The following is a 19454-nucleotide window of genomic DNA, read 5'->3' as shown; positions in this document are numbered from 1 at the left end:
AAACACCTGGTACTTCTTGCTTTCTCCTTGAATCCACTACTTCGTTTGCCACCAATGCTGCATCCAAAATCTGCCTGCCCTTTACAAAAGCATTCAGTGAAGTAGAAACAGTCTCATGCAGCACTTCTCAAGTCTAATAGAAAGCACCTTAGCAATAATCTTATAGATGCTTCCCACCAGACTAATAGGTCTATAATCCTTCATGCTCGTCGCTCCCTAGGCATTCAAACTTTTTTCGAATTCACCACTATCTTGGAACTTAGCAATAGTATCCATCACATCAATTTTGACCGTATTCCAACAATGCTGAAAAGAAGCCAAAGAAAAACCATCTAGACTCGGAGCTTTGTCGCCCGCACAATACTCCACCGTTTTTTTCACCTCCTCCTCGATTGCCCTCTCCAACCACTCGCCCTCTTCCCCTCCGATTTGACTGAATCGTAGACCCCTTACGGTAGGCCTCCACTCCGTCTCCTTTTTAAACAGCTTTTCATAGTAATCCACCGATTCTATAAAATTCCTCCTATTTGCAACTGCTACCCGGTGAAAGAACTTTGTATTAGAATCCCCCTCTTTCAACCATAACGCCCTCGATTTTTGCCTCCAACTAACCTCTTGTGCCAACCCTCATTTCTAACTCTCTCCCTTCTCTACCCTCTCCAGCTCCCAACTTCGTTTATGATCTCCCTTATCTTCACCTCTTAAGAGATTCTACAAGGGACGAAACAGGCTAATGTCAAAGCATTACACCGCCTCAGAGAGGCCAATAGAGTCGCAGATCATCTGCAAAAGCTGGCTATGAACAGTCAAAATAACTCTTTTTTTTTTTTACTCTTTTCAGCATCTTTCAATAAGGGCTAAAGGACCATGCTACTTGGGTAAAAGTAAATTGCCATCCATTAGACTGAAATATGATAAGGCAAACCTTTTTGTTAGCTAAATATAGATTAGTTTCTTATTGCGGGGGTTAGTTTGTAGCTATTAGGCTCCTAATCCTCCTTTTGTGGAGGATAAAGTTATATTCTGAGGTAAGGCCAAGCCCCCATCTTGTACTTTATCTCATGATATATAACACTTCTGCTAGCAAGAGATTTCTTTTAAAAACCAAAAAAAGCTTTCACTTTGATAGACATCCTTCTGTCAGATAACACCCCAATAACACTTCTCCATTTTAACCACCTGGCTTTAGTCCTATTGTTAACATCTTCATATATTATTCTATTCTCTTGAAAAAATGAGCCTAGATATCTAAATTATTTGCATTTTGGCACCGCAATTTCGTCTAGTCTCACATCGACTTGTCTCCTCATGCTGACAAAACCTGCAATGTGTATATTCAGTCTTCTAACAACAACAACATATCCAGTGTAATTCCACAAGTGGGGTACGCAGACCTTATCCCTCCCAAAGGAGGTAGAGAGGCTGTTTCTGATAAACCCTCGACTCAGAATCAGTCTTACTTCTACTTATCCTAAAATCCTTACTCTCTAAAATGCTTTTCCATAGTTCAAGTTTTTGGTTGGCACCCCTCGCCAGTTTCGTCAATTAAACACAACTCATCAAATAGTGTGTATAAGATCATGTCCAAACTACTAGCTGGGAGACTCACAAAAGTGGTAGACAAACTGGTGACACTCATCAAATGACTTCTATTAAAGGCGGACAGTTGGATGCAACATTGTTAGTTATTGAGTGTGCTCAAGAATTAAAGGAAAACAACCAGGGATTCTATTCAAACTAGATATAGAGACGGCATATGAACATGTAAATTTGGGGTTCCTCCTAAAAGTCTTGAAAGATATGAGATTTGGCAGGAAATGGGTATGATTTTGTATCAACACTGTCAGGTTTTTAATTCTGATCAATAGGTCCTCGAAAGGTTTTGTTCCATCATTTAGGGGTTTGAGGTATAATGATCCTTTGTATCACTTTTTCTAGTTCATTATAGCAATGGAAGGTTTAAACGTAGGTTGAAAACTACAAATCAGATTAGAGATCACTCATATTTTATATGATTATGACTCATCTTTAATGTGTTTGAAGTAGTGTCCAGATTACTTGTCAGTTGGAGAAAAAGCCAATTTAAGTGTCAGAAATTGATATGCTACCTTGGATATTGGTCTGTGAATCAGGTTATTTTGTAACAAACTTCTTTGCGGTGTCTTTGATTTCTAAGGAACAAGTCTCTGAAAATATGTAATGGGGTGTTGGAGAGATGTGAAAGGAGGCTGGCTAGATGGAAAAGCTAGTATTTATCCTTGGGGGGCAGATTGATCTTAGTATACATGTTCTTGACTCACTACCAAACATATATGTTGTTTCTATTCCATATACCAGTAAGCACTGAAAAGAAGATTGATGCTTTGGGAAGGAACTCTATATGGCAAGGAAACAGAGAGATAAGAGGTGCTTTAATCTAGTGAAATGGAACACACTATCAGTAAAAACGAAGGGCGCTTGAGCATAAGGAACTTAAAAACAACTCAATTCGAGTTTACTTATGAAATGGTTATAGAGGCGTGGTCTAGAAGAACAAGCTCTATGGAGGGTCATCAGTGAGAATTATCAGAATGGAATTCAAAAGAGAGTGGTGTAAATTTTTCTTTTCAATAATTCAAAACTATTTTTAGAAGTTTTAGAATCCATGTAGGAAGAACCAATGATACACACTATGTTTTTTTTTTGGAATTATACATATGGCAACCAGTACTGTGTTTGTAACATTTGGACCTTTCTCCAAAAAAAACTAGTGCAATGCACAACCAAACGAACAGAAGGTTTTTGTTGCCCTATCATTTGTAAACGAGTCGATGCTCCAAGCATCTCTCTTCATGCCCTAGGAAATTGTCATAGACACTCTTATCTGTGACAGTAACTTGCATTTTCTAACATCATTCATGATTGCGGGTCATAGCTGAACCAGCTAGGAGATCCTTTGATTGAACACCACTACAAGATCAAAATGAGGTGACGGATGAACTAGCAAAATATGGATACAGGATGCATGATAATTCTAATATAATACATTTTACCATTTCTAACATGTTTGTCTTAGATGGTCTCAAGGCAGACAATCTCGGAATTACTTATTATAGTAGCACTACGACTTGAACTGATGCAGATATAACTATATACTCGACGACGACAACAACAACATACCCAATGTAATCTGACAAGTGGGGTCCGAGGAGGGTGGTGTGCACGCAGCCTTACCCTTGCCTTGTGAAGGTAGAGAAATAAATATATACTCCTTTTGTTAAATTTAAGCGTTGTGTTTGACATACACAAAGTTAAAAGAAAAGACTCACGATACTTGTGATCGTAAACACGTCATGAGATTTCTGTGATTACAAAATGAGTTATTAAAGGTACAAAATGATAGATTTAAATATAAATGTTTTTGGAAAGATTGTTACATAAAATGAAACAAATGCAATAATTATCATTTTCTGGAACAAGTAATGACTTCGAAATAATACAATTCTATCGCAGGAAAATTTTCTAGATAAATTAGTTTGGTCTTTTTGCACCTCAACTAATGAAAAATCCCAATGCCATTAATTAGAATTTATATTGTTATATGACGGTGAAACCCACAAGTACAAAAGGGTTGATGAATTGATCAGGCAGTATGACCAAACTTTATTTTGTTATGTTATGAATTCGTCCCTTACATTCAAATAGTATGTTATCTGTTTTATCATGTTATATCTTAGAGTTGATGCGTATTTTGGTTTCATTTAACTTCGTGAAGGAAAATGTAGTTCTATAGCTGAGGAAGACCAGGAACGCTGGAGCACTTTACGCTATGTCACAAGTCCAATTCTAGAGGAGAATAATCTAGTTTGACTCAAGTTTGTAAATTTTGTTTTAAAATTTTCTTAGGGAGGTGAGAAATTTTGAATAAAATTTGTGGGAGATTGCTAATTCCTATAGCCCTAAAACTTGTTCGTGTTGATTGTAGTTGGTAAACTCGTGGACCCTACGCTGGAACTTCAATATATCCAAACTAGTATAAAAGTGATAGACCTTTAACCCAAATATTGATAGATCAAAATGGTTCATTGAAAGTTGATGCGTCTTTTTACCCTTGCAACAATCATTGGGTGTTTACATCAAATCAAGAATGCATGATATGTATTTGAATATAGAAAATCACTTAATCATAATTAATTAATATAAATTTCTACTTTATTAAATTACTTAAGCGTAGTAACTTAAATTGGCAGGTGGGAATAAGTATTTACCTTAACAGAGCTACACTTTTATATTCAAGGATTGCAAATTGGACTTTGCTTGGCAAATATTATCGCATGCGAGAAGCTTGTCATAAGAAAATAGAAACAAGAGGAGAGGATATTCTGTGAACTCCTCAATCTAATTTATTTGTGCTATATATTTGTAGAGCCAAATTAATATAAATTTAGAACCCTAAGATTATTCATTCCGAATTGAATGTCTAATTTCCTCTAGCTTGATGTCTCCATATTTCCGTATCTCTTCTACAGCAACAATAGCAACATACCAGTGTAATCCTATAAGTGTAATCCATATTTCCGTATCTCTTCACAAAGTAGGTGTGTGCAGCCTTACACCTACCTTGTGAAGGTAGAGAAATTATTTCTGATGGACCCTCAGCTTAAGTAAAGCCTATCAAAATCAGTATGAAAATGAAAAACAGCAGTGAAGAAGTCATGCTAAAAATAAAAAGGAGCAACAACCAATAATACGATAACCAAAGCAAAGGAGACAACATGTATAAAATTAAAGAGTATGATAGTAGAAGAGTAATAATACTAATACTGATAAGGAAATTAGACAACACTCGATTATCTAATAACTTTCTACCCTAACCCTCGACCTCCATATTCTCCTATCTAGGGTCATGTTCTCGGTAAGTTGCAGGTGTGTCACGGCCAACTTCTTTTCAGACTCACATATTCAACCTCTCACACCTCCTCACTAGGGCATCTGTGCATCTCCTCTCGACCATCTCAGCCTCGTCTCCATCATCTTGTCCACCAAGAAAGTCACTTCCACCTTGTCCAGAATATATTCGTTCTTAACTCTATCTCTCCTGGTATGCCCACACATCTATCTCAACATCCTCATTTCCGCTACTTTCATCTTCTGAACGTGCGAGTTCTTGATCATCCAATATTCCACCCTATACAAAATAGTTATACTAACAACCACTTTATAATTCTTATCTTTAAATCTTTGTGGCAGATTCTTATCACACAATACACTGAATGAACTTCTGATTAGTGAGTAAATTGTTTAGGGGTCTTCAGAGAACTTCTGCAGCAATAATAAAGAGGAAGGTGATATCAGATCACCTTGTTTCATGCCCTGAGAGGAAGTGAAAAAACAGTGCATTGAACCATTCATTATCATTGAATGCCATAGATTTGATATGCTTCTCCAGACAAGATTAATCCCATCATCAAACCCAAACCTCTCCATAACTCTAATGAGAAAAGACCGTGACAGCTATCATAGGCCTCAGCCATATCCAGCTTTAACATAACATTCCCACCCTTGTTCTTTTTGGAAATATCATGTACACTATTTCTCGAGTAAGTATCACATCTTTTGTAATGAGCCTACCTGAGACAAAACCACTTTGATTTTCTTAAATAAGTTTGGGAAAGAGAGGGTTAGGTCTATTGGCCATGATATTTGAAATGATCTTGTTGGTATAATTGCTCAAACTTATGAATCTGAGGTCAGAAAAGGTGGTAAGAGTCTACTTTAGGAATTAAAGCAACACAAGTATGGGTGAAAAATTAGGTAAGGTTTCTGCCTAAGGAAAATCTTGAACAAATGCTATAATATCAATTTTAATAATTCCCACCAAGTTTGGAAAAACTTGCGATCATGGCATTTTCCTCATCAGTGATAATCCTAGGAATGTACCAGGATGTTGCTATTCTTTTCTTGGTGGTGTAAGTTGAACTGTTTCCTGTAATGTTTCACAACAACCTTGACAATGTTATTTTCCTTCTGAATCCATTTGCCTTTGTGGCTCTTGATTATGTATTTGCAGCCTCCTCTTGTTTTCTCGGAACACTATGGAAGTAGTTTATGTTCTAGTCTCCATTTTAGAACCATTCAAGCTGTGTCTAGAATTGATTCTTGCATATTCAACCATTTCGCATATTCAACATAACCTTTATTGAGATTTTCGTTACCTTGTTCATTATTATGCTCTTTTCTAATGTTTCTATCTTGGCTTCCCATTGAAGTACCTGCTTATGCACATAACCAATCTTGTTTCTAGACCACCGACTCAAATTTCTGCTGGGCCTTTTTAATTTGCTTTGAAGTTTCCACATCGCATTGCCTCTTACCTGTCAATCCATAAATTTTGAACAATGTCAAGGAAATCTTGTTCTATCCAAAAACTAAGAAATTTGAAGTATTTGATCTGACCACCTTGATCATTGTGACATTTGAAAAGAAGTGGCCTATGATATGATCCTATTCTAGATTAGATGCATGACAGAGTTGTGTTGCAACTTTTATGCCCAATCATCATTGATAAAAATTCTATCAAGCCTCATCCATACCCTCTTGCTTGGCCTCCAATTATTACATGTGTACTTTAGTCTATTGAAACCAACATCACTTAGTCCACTGGATTCCATACAATAAATAAAGTCCATGCTCTTTCTAATTCCATAAGGTAAACCTCCTAGCTTTTCTCATGGATCAATAATCACATTGAAATCACCCCCATGCCCCAAGGGCCATCAATGGAGATATCTGTTGTCCCAAAGCTCTTCCCTTTCTTCTGGAGTACATTTGGCATACACATCAGTTACAAAAGTACTTTTATCAGCAATAAAATTTCTAAGTTTGAGCATGATTTGTTGGTTATTGCTAACTACAGTTTCTATATGGCCAAAGCCTTTCTAGAAACACCATATTTGTCCATTTGCGTTTGCTAAACAGTGATCAAAACCAAGATATCTTTTGTACCCATTGATCTTGTTCATATCAATGAATGGTTCTGAAATTGCTACAAAAACACTTTACTGATATTGACAAGTCCTGTGAGTCTTTGTATTATTTTTGGACCTTACCCATTTATGTTCCAAAAGATTGTACTAATCATGGATTTTGGGGGGAATGTTGTCTCAGAGTTTGTTTCTTTCTTATTTGTGATATTGTATGATTGACATTGGTTTTTCTAACCTATTTCCTGTTTCTACTTCTTCCTCTTGAATCAACAAAACTTTTTCCTTTTCTTTGACTTTGTATTGTGTCTTGACATTCTCCTTTGTTAGCTCTGGAACCATTGGAGTCAACTTAGAGAGCATAGTTTTTGCCAAAACTTTTGCTTTCTTTCCTGCCTCTTCTGCTGGTTTCAATGTGTTTGTTCTTCCTTTGTGTTTGGATCTTGTTCTAGCTGCTGCCATTTCTATGTTCCTTTGAGGTGTCTTCCTCTAATTGACTATTACATTCATCGTGTTAGTCCACCATCTCCTGATTCAACTGTGCATCACAATTGATTTCCACAAATAGATCTATTCCTTTTGCGTTTTTTTTTATAAAGAAATGTAGACTAGGAGATTGAATCTCTCCTTCTTCTACCTCCTCATTAATATATCTGGTCTATCATATTGGATATCCTGATCCTTTTTGCTAAAACCATCCTCTTTAGTGTCACTAACAGGGGTAATTTCCTCATGACTTTCAACATTTCCTTCCCTGTTGTACTCTCTTACAACATTGTCTACTCCACTTTTCTGAACTTTCTTCTCCTATTTCTCTTGTTGTGCTTCCTCTTTCTACCTCTCTTGATCCTCTTCTATATTCTGAAGAGGTACTGTCTTGTCTCTTCTTTTCCTCTTAATAGTCTCTTTAGGTGGCACGGTCTTAAAAAGCACTTTGTTTTTCTTTTTTGGCATCTTTTTGTTATTCTTATTTTAACTCGTTTCCTAAGTAACATGCTCATTTTCAACAGTTGGCGTAGCTACATCCTCTTCATTTTGTTACTTTTCATCAGTTTGCGCCTTCATTTGCTACTGTTAATATGTGCAGTAATAGTATCTTTTCCCTCATCTTTGCTATGATGTTTTTTCATCCTCCTTATCATTTTGTTTTTCTGTGTTAGGGACTCCAGATGGTTCCCCTACTTTTTGAACATGAGTTACTGATAAGCTCAAATGCATTCGTGTTTTGATGATTGTCAAACTGATTCAGAACTAGATAGAGACCTAGTCTGTAATCTGCTCTTTGTGCACCTTGCATGGTAAGCAGAGACAACTGTAAAGCCGAGCTACTTACTGCACAAGTACAACAGTTGAAGTAGTCCATGCTTTAGGTCAAATATTAAATGAGTGGTCTCTATCTATCCCATATGCTTCCCACTATATATATAACATGTTGTAACATATTATGTATCACTTGGAAAACCTAAAAATCACTCAAAAGGTGCAGCCGTCACAAGACACTCCAAGTGTTCAACCAAGCTAATCACAAACCGAATGATCTGTTCCAACACCGAAGATGCTTTATTCTCTTAGTTTTCTTTAAGCTTTGTTTATGTGCTTTAACTTGTAAACCAACTCTTCTTTTATAAGAAACTGTTGTAGGTATGTCAAATTCTTAGTAGTTGTTAGGCAGTTTACCTTTCAATCTATTAAGTGGTACCCTTGGCTAGTGTATAGTCTAAGGTGTATTAGTTGGGTTGGCTAAAGGTAGTTAGCCTTAGTTTCCTTGGCTAGAGTTAGCCAAATGGAGGTGTTTGCAATAGGTGTATTGCAAAGGTTGAGGGACTACGGGAGCTAGTTCGTAGGTTGCTACTATTGTAAGGGTTGAGGGATTATGGGAGTTAATTCCTAGCTTACAATAGGTTGTAATATGAAGTTGCTCATGTAGTGGAGTTGAAAACCTACTGGGGTAGGTCGTGATTTTTAATTCCTTGAGCAAAGAGTTTTCCACAATAAGAACAGTGCCTTCTTTACTTACTGCGTTGCACAAGGGAACTGGTACACAACCAGATCCCTCATACATTATTTGGTGGACGCATAACTTGCAATAATTGGTATTTGAGCAGGTGCTTTCTAAAAGGTTAACACCTAGAAAGAATCTGTAAAATGGATGCTCCACCCAATACGGAAGAAGGTCAATCTTTCACCATGCCACCCAGATTTAACGGAAAATACTATAGGTGGTGGAAGACTGGAATGCACAACTTCATCATGGCTGAAGACTCAGACCTATGGGATATCATTTATGATGGTCCATATATTCTAGTACACATAGGTGAAGATAGTATAAAAACCACTGACAAAAGAAGGAAAGAATACAACGATGCTGACAGAAAGGCAGTGGAGAAAAGTTATAAAGCCAAGAATATCCTTGTGTGTGAAATAGGACCTGATAAATACAATCGAGTCTCAGCGTGCTCAACTGCTAAAGAGATCTGGGAAGCTCTTCAAACTGCCCATGAAGGAACAACACGGGTGAAGAACTTCAAGATCGACATGCTCACCACAGAGTATAAAATGTTCAAAATGAAAGAGGGGGAATATATTCATGATATGCAAACTAGATTCACCTCTATTATAAATGAGCTTCATTCTCTGGGAGAAGTCATCACAACCACCAAACTGGTAAGAAAGTTGTTGGGTGTGTTACCTGACTCCTGGGACAGCAAGGTAAATTCCATCTCTGAATCCAAAGATCTCAGCACATTGACTGTCGATGAGCTCGTCAGAAACCTTAAGACATATGAGATGAAGATGTCTATGAAGAAGGAAGAAAATAATGAAATCAAAAGGGAAAGGAGCCTAACTCTCAAAGCGAAGAGGGAAGACTCAAGTGACGGCGAATCAGAGTTGGCATATCTCACACAGAGATTCCATAAATTGATTGGAAAAATTGGTGGAATCCAGAGGATGGGAAGCTTCAGCAAGAATCTCAAAGGAAATGAATATTCTTGCCATAGGTGTGGAAGACCCGGTCACTTTGCTAAAGAGTGCCCTCTAAACAAGCAGGACAGCTATGACAGAACTGCAAGAAGGAACCAGTTTTCTGATAGAAAGTTCAGAAGAAAGAAAGCTGTCAATGCTATGATAAAACAAGCACTTGCTGCGTTGAGGGACTCTTCAAGTGAGTTTGAAGGAGAAGAAGATGAAAAAAGGAACACATCAATGGTGGTCATAGAAAACGAATCTTCCAAGTATGAGTCAATTTTGTACTCATGGCAAAATCAAACTCAGATGGTAGTGATGAGAGTAATGAAGACGCAGAGGTAAGAAGAACCTGAAAGCCTACTCTCAGAATAAACTCAGGTCGTTGTCAGGCATGCTAATTGATGCATATCATGCCCTTATCACTCAGAAAGGTGCACTCGCTCATAAAATTAGTGATTCTGAACTCGAAAGAGACAAGATGTTGGTGTCAATTGGAGAGATGAGGGAACAATTTAATGAGACTAATCAGCTGAATATTATGCTGGAAAGGGAATTGAAAAAGGATACAGAGATATCTGGACGAAAAAGAAGTAGAGAAAAGGGGAATTCAAGAGTATGAACCAGAAGAAATCAAAGAAAAGTACCCACTGATAGACTGGATTGCCTGTAACCTCATTTATCAAAGACCCTTAAAAACAAAGCAGCTACTCTTATACGAGGGATACAAAAGCGCATCTTAAAGGAAAGGACGAAGCCAGTAGAGCTCACTTAGAACTCGAAGATAAACTCAAAAAGGCAAAACTGAGTCTCATTACTGAGATTGAGAGAAGCAAGCAGTTAAAGGAACACTTGAATAGAATCAAGTTTGATCTTGACAAAGCTCTCAAGTGGACATGGTTTTCTGATGTGATCACTGTCATGTACAAAAGTAAGGAAAGCGATAAAGAAGGAAATGGTTTTGTGAAAGAGAAGACCCCTTACAATCCCCACAGCAAGAATGTCTCCACCACTGAAAATTACTTGTACACCCATTGTGGACAAGCAGGACACTACAAGGAGTCTTGCAAAGAAAGAATCAAATCGGTTAAGAGGAACAGAGAGTTTATCACAAGGAGAGTAAGGTTGGGTATAAAATAAACTAGTTCTCAAAAGAAAGGATGTGTTGCCTGTTTGAGCAAAAAGGAACCTGATCCATCCCTTCTATAATTATAAGGGACCCAAGCTAGTTTGGGTTCCCAAATCCAAACACTGACATCTTGTGTAGGCTGAGGGGAGAGAGAAGAAAGGCAATAGTTAATTAATCTTCTGAGTTAACTTGAGAAGTCTCTCCTTAAAGCCTTCACGATAGGATATGTGTCTTTGTCATCTAATGGAAAGGATATATCTCAATATCAGAAGCTGCAGTTCAAAATTCAATCACTTAAAGGAGAGCAAGAAGGAAGATAAGCAAGAGGAAAAAGCCGAGTGTGAAAATGTTGGGTCAAAAGGTGGATGTGTCAGAAAAAGGGGTACGCACACATGAGAAGTACAGTACACGCATGGACAAGTTCAAGTTTTCAGAATTGCTACTCAGCACTATCAAGATTGTCCAGAGACCCGGTCTCCTCGTGACTTAGGTTAGTAGTTCTCTCAGCACTCCCATATGTCTCTTAACTACTTATAGTACCACATCGATCAAGCGTCTCCCACCTTAAAAGTAGAAAAAAAAAACACAAATCCCTTGGATCGACGCTTCAATTCTAAACCAATACCCCTTCTCTTATATCCACTCTGAACAGTCATCTCAGACACCTTAACAACAACTACAAGCTCTCTTGTTTGTTCACTGTCAATCTCTTTCTCTTACATAACGCCTTCTCTGGTTCACATCGTTTCACATCTCTTTCCTACTGCTAAATACTGCCTAGTATGACATACTGACATCTAACCAAAGCAAAATGGTTCCTGTGTCATCATCCTCATATAATCCAACCTCCTTAGACCAAAATACCATCGACTCGGTTTCTCTTGGAGGCGGTAAACGCAAAAACTAAGGGAAATCCACATCTCTATCCGAGTTGTTCTACTCAAGTCAGCAACACTACTCCATTGATAGTGCTGAAAATTCACACCTATCAACATCAAACTCATCCCTTTGGAAACAGAAAGTTCTTTTTGGAATGATGATCGATACAAGCCTAGAGGAGGAGACTGACATAAAAGAATTGATGGAAATGTTAAAATTTCAAAATTGGACTCATTTTTTTATTCCACCGGCTCCTTGCGTATATGAAACTGAAATGGATGAACTGTATGCAAACCTATGTCACCTTGATAATAGCAATTAGTTCTAACAGTAAATGTGACAGATTTTTTTTAAATGAATCAACCCTGGCAAAAATTCTGGGAGTACCAGATGTAGAGGTAAGAGATGTGACTGGAAGAGCTTCTCCTCCTTCAAAAATATGATTGTTAAAAATCGATCGTCAACTTGCACCGAAAAACTCTTCAAAAGAGAGATCCAGCCTGTCTATCAACTAGTCCTTGAATTTGAGGACAAAGTACTCATAACAAGAATTGGAGGAAGTGCTAATGTCACTCCGACACATTTGGTTCTCATGGAAGCTCTATCAGCTTTTGAACCGATCAATCTACCAGCCATCATGATCGGACAAATGATCAAAGTAGCGCGCATTAGGGAAGATGAACCCGGTCTTCCCTATGGCTTCTTCCTGACAAAAATACTGGGGCACTTCAACGTAAGAACTGGAAAGGAAACCTTAGGAACATCAAAGAACACACTCTCTATGGCTAATCTAGAAGATTGTGAATGTGTCGCTGAAGGAACGGGTTCCACCATCTCTGTCCTGACTAAAGCCCTAACGGCAGTAAATTACGAAATTGAACAGCTAAAGGCTGAGAATGCTCTCCTGAAGGATCAGCTAAAAGCAAGAGCGGAAGAACTCGGGCACCAAATGCTTCAGGATCAAGGTGAAATTATTGATAGAATTGATGGGATTCTTCACGATCTAAATCATTCCCAGTAACCCGCTCCTAAGCAAACTCTTCCCAGTCTCCGTTCTTCCTTTCCTTTGTTGTCTAGTTCTGTACTGCTATGTGATGGTATGTTTCCCTATCTCCTCCTGTTGTACAATAGTAGTTGATTTAACATATGTATGTACTGTTTGCACTACTATCTGTCACGTGATCACTCTCTGTTCTTGCTAGCTTACTCTAGTTATTTTTTATGATGCCAAAAAGGGGAAGATTGGTTGATGTGTTGGTGATGAAGTGAAATGATGAGAGTATGCTGAAATGAGAAAATAATGTATGTGTGCTGTGATTAAGGGGGAAGACATGTCGAATAATTGTGCTGAAAATTCACAACTGTGGGAAGATATGCTGAGCAAAGGGGAAGAACTGGAAGACTGATATGTGATGATATTGTGGATTTTTTTTTTTTTTGTCTTCCAGTTGAAATTGGTATTATGTTGCTAACATATTGCAGGTACCTTGACAATGATGGTCTGCTTCGCAGGGGGAACATTGGGAAGCTGGTTCTCAGGGAGAACATCGTCTATAAGTTTGTCATCATTAAAAATGGAGAAATTGATAAGCTCAAGTGCATTCGTGTTTTGATGATTGTCAAACTGATTCAGAACCACATAGAGACCTGGTCTGTGATCTGTTGTTTGTGCACCTTGCACGGTAAGCAAAGACAGCTGTAAAGCTGAGCTACTCACTGCACAAGTACAATAGTTGAGCTGGCCCATGCTTTAGGTCAAATATTGAATGAGTGGTCTCTATCTATCCCACATGTTTCCCACTATATATACAACATGTTGCAACATATTGTGTATCACTTGGAAAACCTAAAAATCACTCAAAAGGTGCAGCCGTCACAAGACACTCCAAGTGTTCAACATAGCTAATCACAAACTGAAGGATCTTCTACAACACCGAAGATGATTTATTCTCTTAGTTTGCTTTAAGTTTTGTTTATGTGCTTTAACTAATGTATGTGTGCAGTGATTAAGGGGGAAGACATGTCGAATAATTGTGCTGAAAATTCACAACTGTGGGAAGATATGCTGAGCAAAGGGGAAGAACTGGAAGACTGATATGTGATGATATTGTGGATTTTTTTTTTTGTCTTCCAGTTGAAATTGGTATTATGTTGCTAACATATTGCAGGTACCTTGACAATGATGGTCTGCTTCGCAGGGGGAACATTGGGAAGCTGGTTCTCAGGGAGAACATCGTCTATAAGTTTGTCATCATTAAAAATGGAGAAATTGATAAGCTCAAGTGCATTCGTGTTTTGATGATTGTCAAACTGATTCAGAACCACATAGAGACCTGGTCTGTGATCTGTTGTTTGTGCACCTTGCACGGTAAGCAAAGACAGCTGTAAAGCTGAGCTACTCACTGCACAAGTACAACAGTTGAGCTGGCCCATGCTTTAGGTCAAATATTGAATGAGTGGTCTCTATCTATCCCACATGTTTCCCACTATATATACAACATGTTGCAACATATTGTGTATCACTTGGAAAACCTAAAAATCACTCAAAAGGTGCAGCCGTCACAAGACACTCCAAGTGTTCAACATAGCTAATCACAAACTGAAGGATCTTCTACAACACCGAAGATGATTTATTCTCTTAGTTTGCTTTAAGTTTTGTTTATGTGCTTTAACTTGTAAACCTACTCTTCTCTTATAAGAAGCAGTTGTAGGTAGTTGTTAGGCAGTTTACCTTTCAATCTATTAAGTGGTACCCTTGGCTAGTGTGTAGTCTAAGATGTATTAGTTGGGTTGGCTGGAGGTAGTCAACCTTAGTTTCCTTGGCTAGAGTTAGCCAAGTGGAGGTGTTTGCAATAGGTGTATTGCAAAGGTTGAAGGACTACGAGAGTTAGTTTCTAGGTTGCTATTGTAAGGGTTGAGGGATTATGGGAGTTAGTTCCTAGCTTACAATAGGTTGTAATTTGAAGTTGCTCGTGTAGTGTAGTTGAAAACCTACTGGGGTAGGTCGTGGTTTTTAATCCCTTGAGCAAAGAATTTTCCACGGTAAAAATAGTGTCTTCTTTACTTACTGCATTGCACAAGGGAACTGGTACACAACCAGGTCCCTCATACATTATTTGGTGGATGCATAGCCTGCAATAGTTACAATTTCCAGAACATTATTTTTTCTTTTAATGGCTCTGCATTCCATCATATAGTGGCCTATTTTTCTACAGTGCCTACAATATTTAGGAACACCCCCATATTCAAGTTTTTTATGGTAACCTCTGAGGGGTGAATCTTCGTCCTCTAATCCAACCCAAACTTGTTCAGGCAAAGGTTCCAATAGGTTGACCTTAATTCTAATTTTAGCCATGTTGGGTCTAGTACGACTACTTGTAGCATTATCAAGAGCAAGAGGAGTACCTATTGACCTGAGCAATTGTTTGACGTAGTGCCAAGTGTGGAGATAAAATGGTAGCTCTGAAAGTAACACCCATGCGAGAGCAACAGGGAGGTCCTTTTCCGATTGAAATTCGACAACCATTTCTGCGAACACATTTGATTCCCCTCAATTTCAATAACTCATCCGAACCACACATTCCTGAAATCGCCTTCATTGTTGAGATCAATGAAGACATTGTAATTTTCAAATACACCGATTTTAGAAGAACCATTGATACACCATTTAACTCCGCCTGTGTGAGCTCGCTCACATTGCCGGTCCCAAGCCCGGATAAAGGAGGAGGGTTGCCGAGGGTCAATCGGAAACAGCCTCCCTACCCAGGTAGGGGTAAGGCTGCGTACATCTTACCCTCCCCAGACCCCACTATTGTGGGATTACACTGGGTAGTGACCAAGCCAAACCAAGCCATTGATACACCATTTCTTTGAACTGAGCGAATTCTTTCAATTTGAGGTCAAGCGAGAATCTACCAACAATAGTATATCGACATTCCTCCGCCATGATTCCATAATAGTCCTTCGCCTTGAATATCACCACTGGTATTCCATTGTGGGTGCTTTCCTTACAATGACAGATTCTTTTGCAGTGCAATTTGAATTTAGGGTTGAAGTGCTTGGGGTAGTGATTGAGTTAGCATAATTCATTTTGTTTGTAATTCCTTCCGGTGGGGCTGTCGCAACATCCACCGGAGGAGAATCCTCCACCGGACGCGTCGGAACCACGCCTACCGACAGCTCCAGCATGCTGGAGCGTGTAGTTCACTCTCTCATAAAGTAGCCGTTAGGAAAGCCGTTAGAGGAGAGAGAAGAGAAAAAAATTCAAGTTATTTCTGAGTGGGGGGGGGGGGATGAATAACATTAGATCATCAACATAACAAAGATGGTTAATTTGTGATCCCTTACAGCTAGTAGTAAATCCATTATAACTGCTCTGGTTATTAAGTTGATTGAGGGCTCTAGTAAGGGCTTCTGCAGCTATGATAAAGAAAGTAGCAAACAAAGGGTCCCCTTATTTCACCCCCTAGAGGAGTTAAAGAAGCCTACCTTTACCATTTATGATGACTAAATACTAATTGTTTGACAAGAATTTGTAGGTAAAATCAACCACTATTTATGAAAAACCCAAGTTGACTCATGACTGTTATAAGGAAGGTCTAGGAGAGCCTATCATAAGCCGTAGACATATCTAACTTAATGAAGATGTTACCTCCTTTGTTTGGTTCCTTCACATGTATGATTTCTTGGGTTAATAAGACACTTCCAGTTATTACTCTTCCCCCGACAAACCCAGCTTGATTCTCAAAGATGGGCTTGCGTAAAATGGGGGCCATTAGATAGATAAAATCTTTGAAAAGATCTTATTGGTCACACTGCACAGACTAATTGGTTTCAATTATGAGAATTAGATCTATGGAAGAGCTTACTTTAGTTTAGGAAGAGTTACAAATCTACCCCGACATGCACTATTGAAGTAGGCTATAACAAAGTTGCAGACCTCCCTTAATTATCCCATGTGGACTGGAAATAATGTCCATTGAAGCCATCAGGAGGCCAAGCTGCACTGTTAGGATCCCTTCTAGTATGTTATTGTGGTTAAGTTCAGAGTAAGTGTGTGAAGCCATTAGGTATTGAGCCTAGAAGTGTCTATGACCACCTATATAAACCTTTTTATTCTGTAATGTAAGAGTGGAATTTCAATATTACTGAAATAAGCTCAATGTCTATCTCCTGCTTCTATCCAGGTCCATGACATATACCATCGGATAATGAGTATGCATCTCAACTGCACGAGTTACTGTGATTACCCATATACAAAGTTACTTCATCTCACATTCATGTGGTGCTGGTCTTTCAGTACACTTATGAAAGTAGACCAATATGCTTCTATGCATAGATACTTGTCTACTAGATTAACAATGAAAAGCTATCTTTGTTCTGTTGGTTATTTCATGAAAAAATTTGTAGCTATGAATTATTTTAGGGGGAGTGGATACAGTTATTCTCAATGTATTAACACTAAATGCAAGTTTCACAAACTGCAGCTAATCAGAAATCATACAACAGAACCAAGTCCCTAGTAATAAGCCAAGCAATTAGCCCATAAACATCATCCATAATCCACATTAAACGGCCACAATCTCTTAATTAGACCAGCTAGCCTCATTCTATAATCCACACATTTTCCCCGCCCAGTGAGCTCACACAAAACAGTCATTAAACAAACTGAGTAACATAATAACAAACAAAAATGAAGCATGAACTCTCGGACTATGAGCTCATCCTACTATTTAGATTTGAACTTCACTGACTAAGTAGAACTTATTTACACTACATTTTTAGTATCTATACTACCACATTATAAAGGTCAAACTAACAAGTAAGATGCAAAATTGGTAGGTGAAAAAACTATTTACCCCACAGATCTCATTAATTAATCCACATAAACAAAACACGAAACTAATTAAAGTTCCGAAAAATTTCATTAATTAGAGAATTATACTCAAATTTACAGATACAGACCTGGTGTTTGAGTATTCATAGAGCTTTCCAGTACTGGAGAAGATGATGACTCCAACTTCTGCATCGCACAGGATCGCTAACTCCTTTGCCTTCTTCAACAATCCGTTTCTCCTCTTCGAAAACGTCACTTGTCTACTCGTGGAATTGTCGATCCTCCTTATCACTATCTTTCCTCTCCCCATCTCTCTCTACAAATACACACAGTTAGGTACAAAATACAATAATTACACACCGATACATACACAAATATGCGTTCTACTTATTCGATTTCTCATATAGGTGAACACATAAAATCGAAAATATATATATATATATATATATGGAATTGCAGACTTACCAGAGAATTAAAATTGAATTCGCGATAAAATCAGTGTTTGGATGTGAGGGAATTTTCCGAGAAAAAAGGAAGAGAAAATTTTTTGCGGTTGATGGAGACAAAAGGAGACTTCACAAATCGTCGTTTTGGGTCATTGTTCTGATTGAATTTGGCTATATAAGGAAAGTGTTTCTATATATGAAAAATGGTGAAGCTCGTTGGGGTGGGTGGGTGAAAACGTGGGTGCGGGGGCATTAGGGCGTCTGCAAAAAACACTACTATCGTTGGTTTTATAAAAACCGACAGTGGTTTTGTGTGCCTTTATGACACGTGGTGGATTTTTATTGGGCAGGTGGTTTATTAATAGGTCAGACTCGTACGAAAAGTTTCATCATTCGTATAGATTGCTGACGCGTGGCTGCCTTGGAATTTAATATTAACTTCCCACTTTAGGAAATTACCTTTTCGAACTAGAAGTTACTTACTGACGGATTTGCCCTTTCTGGATTTGGGTGCCGAATTTACCCCTTTGGAGCTAATAGTGGAATGACTCAGTGACCACTCTATAAATTGCCTATATATTTCTTATCTTAGCTAATTTCTATTTTGAGTGTGTGTATATATAGTGCAGATCTAGATTGCTTATTATGGGTCCTGTAGGAACTCACAATATTTTATTTGAACTCAATGTATATATATTGTTAAAATCATGTGACGCATCTGAAGAATTATGGGCTAAAAAACTGACATACTTTTAAGTGCGTAAATTTATGAAGAAGAAGTGTATATGACACCTTAGGAAAACCCCAATTAGAAAGAGGGAAAAGTCAAAGTGTTATTAAGAGCACAAGTTCACATAGTACGTGAAAAAAACTCATGCAAAGTATTGTTCATTTTGGCTTTACAGATCTCACGAATTATCACTTGGGCTATGTCATCATTAAGCTTGAAATCGTGCATAGCATGTAACTTGTGCCCTATCTCATACAGCACTTGACTTTTCCCTCTCTTTTTTATTTGAGATTTGTGTAAGATGTCATATGCACTTTTTTAGGTTGTTGAGTTGGACTCCCATAGTATGATGGTGGGGCAAACCTCAGTGAGAATGTTGAGTCCCTAATAGGTGTATGTAATGTCTGTAACAGAGGGCGGGCTGATGAGGGCGTCCAAAGTGAAAGACTGACAGACTTCTAGGTTGACAAGTTTCTAAAGAATATATTCAAATCTCACATCGGAAACA

The 19454-nt window shown here is 38.1% G+C and overlaps 1 protein-coding gene and 1 long non-coding RNA gene across 7 annotated transcripts in view; one reads left to right on the top strand and one right to left on the bottom strand.

Annotated features, from left to right (window-relative positions):
- LOC132627662 (uncharacterized) overlaps positions 1-4041 on the top strand; it is a 44068-nt gene extending 40027 nt beyond the window's left edge. For 4 of the 5 annotated variants that reach the window (XR_009577936.1, XR_009577938.1, XR_009577934.1 and 1 more), the window contains 2 exons: positions 3122-3228; positions 3755-4041. This is a non-coding gene — a long non-coding RNA (uncharacterized LOC132627662). The remainder of the gene's footprint in view (positions 1-3121; positions 3229-3754) is intronic. The other variant, XR_009577937.1, reaches the window with a different exon arrangement.
- LOC132627660 (MADS-box transcription factor 23-like) overlaps positions 1-18458 on the bottom strand; it is a 35922-nt gene extending 17464 nt beyond the window's left edge. For both annotated transcript variants that reach the window (XM_060343133.1, XM_060343134.1), the window contains exons 1-2: positions 18236-18458; positions 17899-18086 (exon numbers count right to left, since the gene is read on the bottom strand). In XM_060343133.1, coding sequence (XP_060199116.1) covers positions 17899-18080 — 182 coding nt within the window. In that variant the 5' untranslated portion in view covers positions 18081-18086; positions 18236-18458. The remainder of the gene's footprint in view (positions 1-17898; positions 18087-18235) is intronic.
- Positions 18459-19454: the final 996 nt, after the last annotated feature.

This window comes from Lycium barbarum, chromosome 2 (assembly GCF_019175385.1).
Source record: "Lycium barbarum isolate Lr01 chromosome 2, ASM1917538v2, whole genome shotgun sequence".
Lineage (NCBI taxonomy): Eukaryota > Viridiplantae > Streptophyta > Magnoliopsida > Solanales > Solanaceae > Lycium > Lycium barbarum.
The sequence above is the reverse complement of the archived record's forward strand: the minus strand, read 5'-3'. Positions and strand labels throughout refer to the sequence as shown.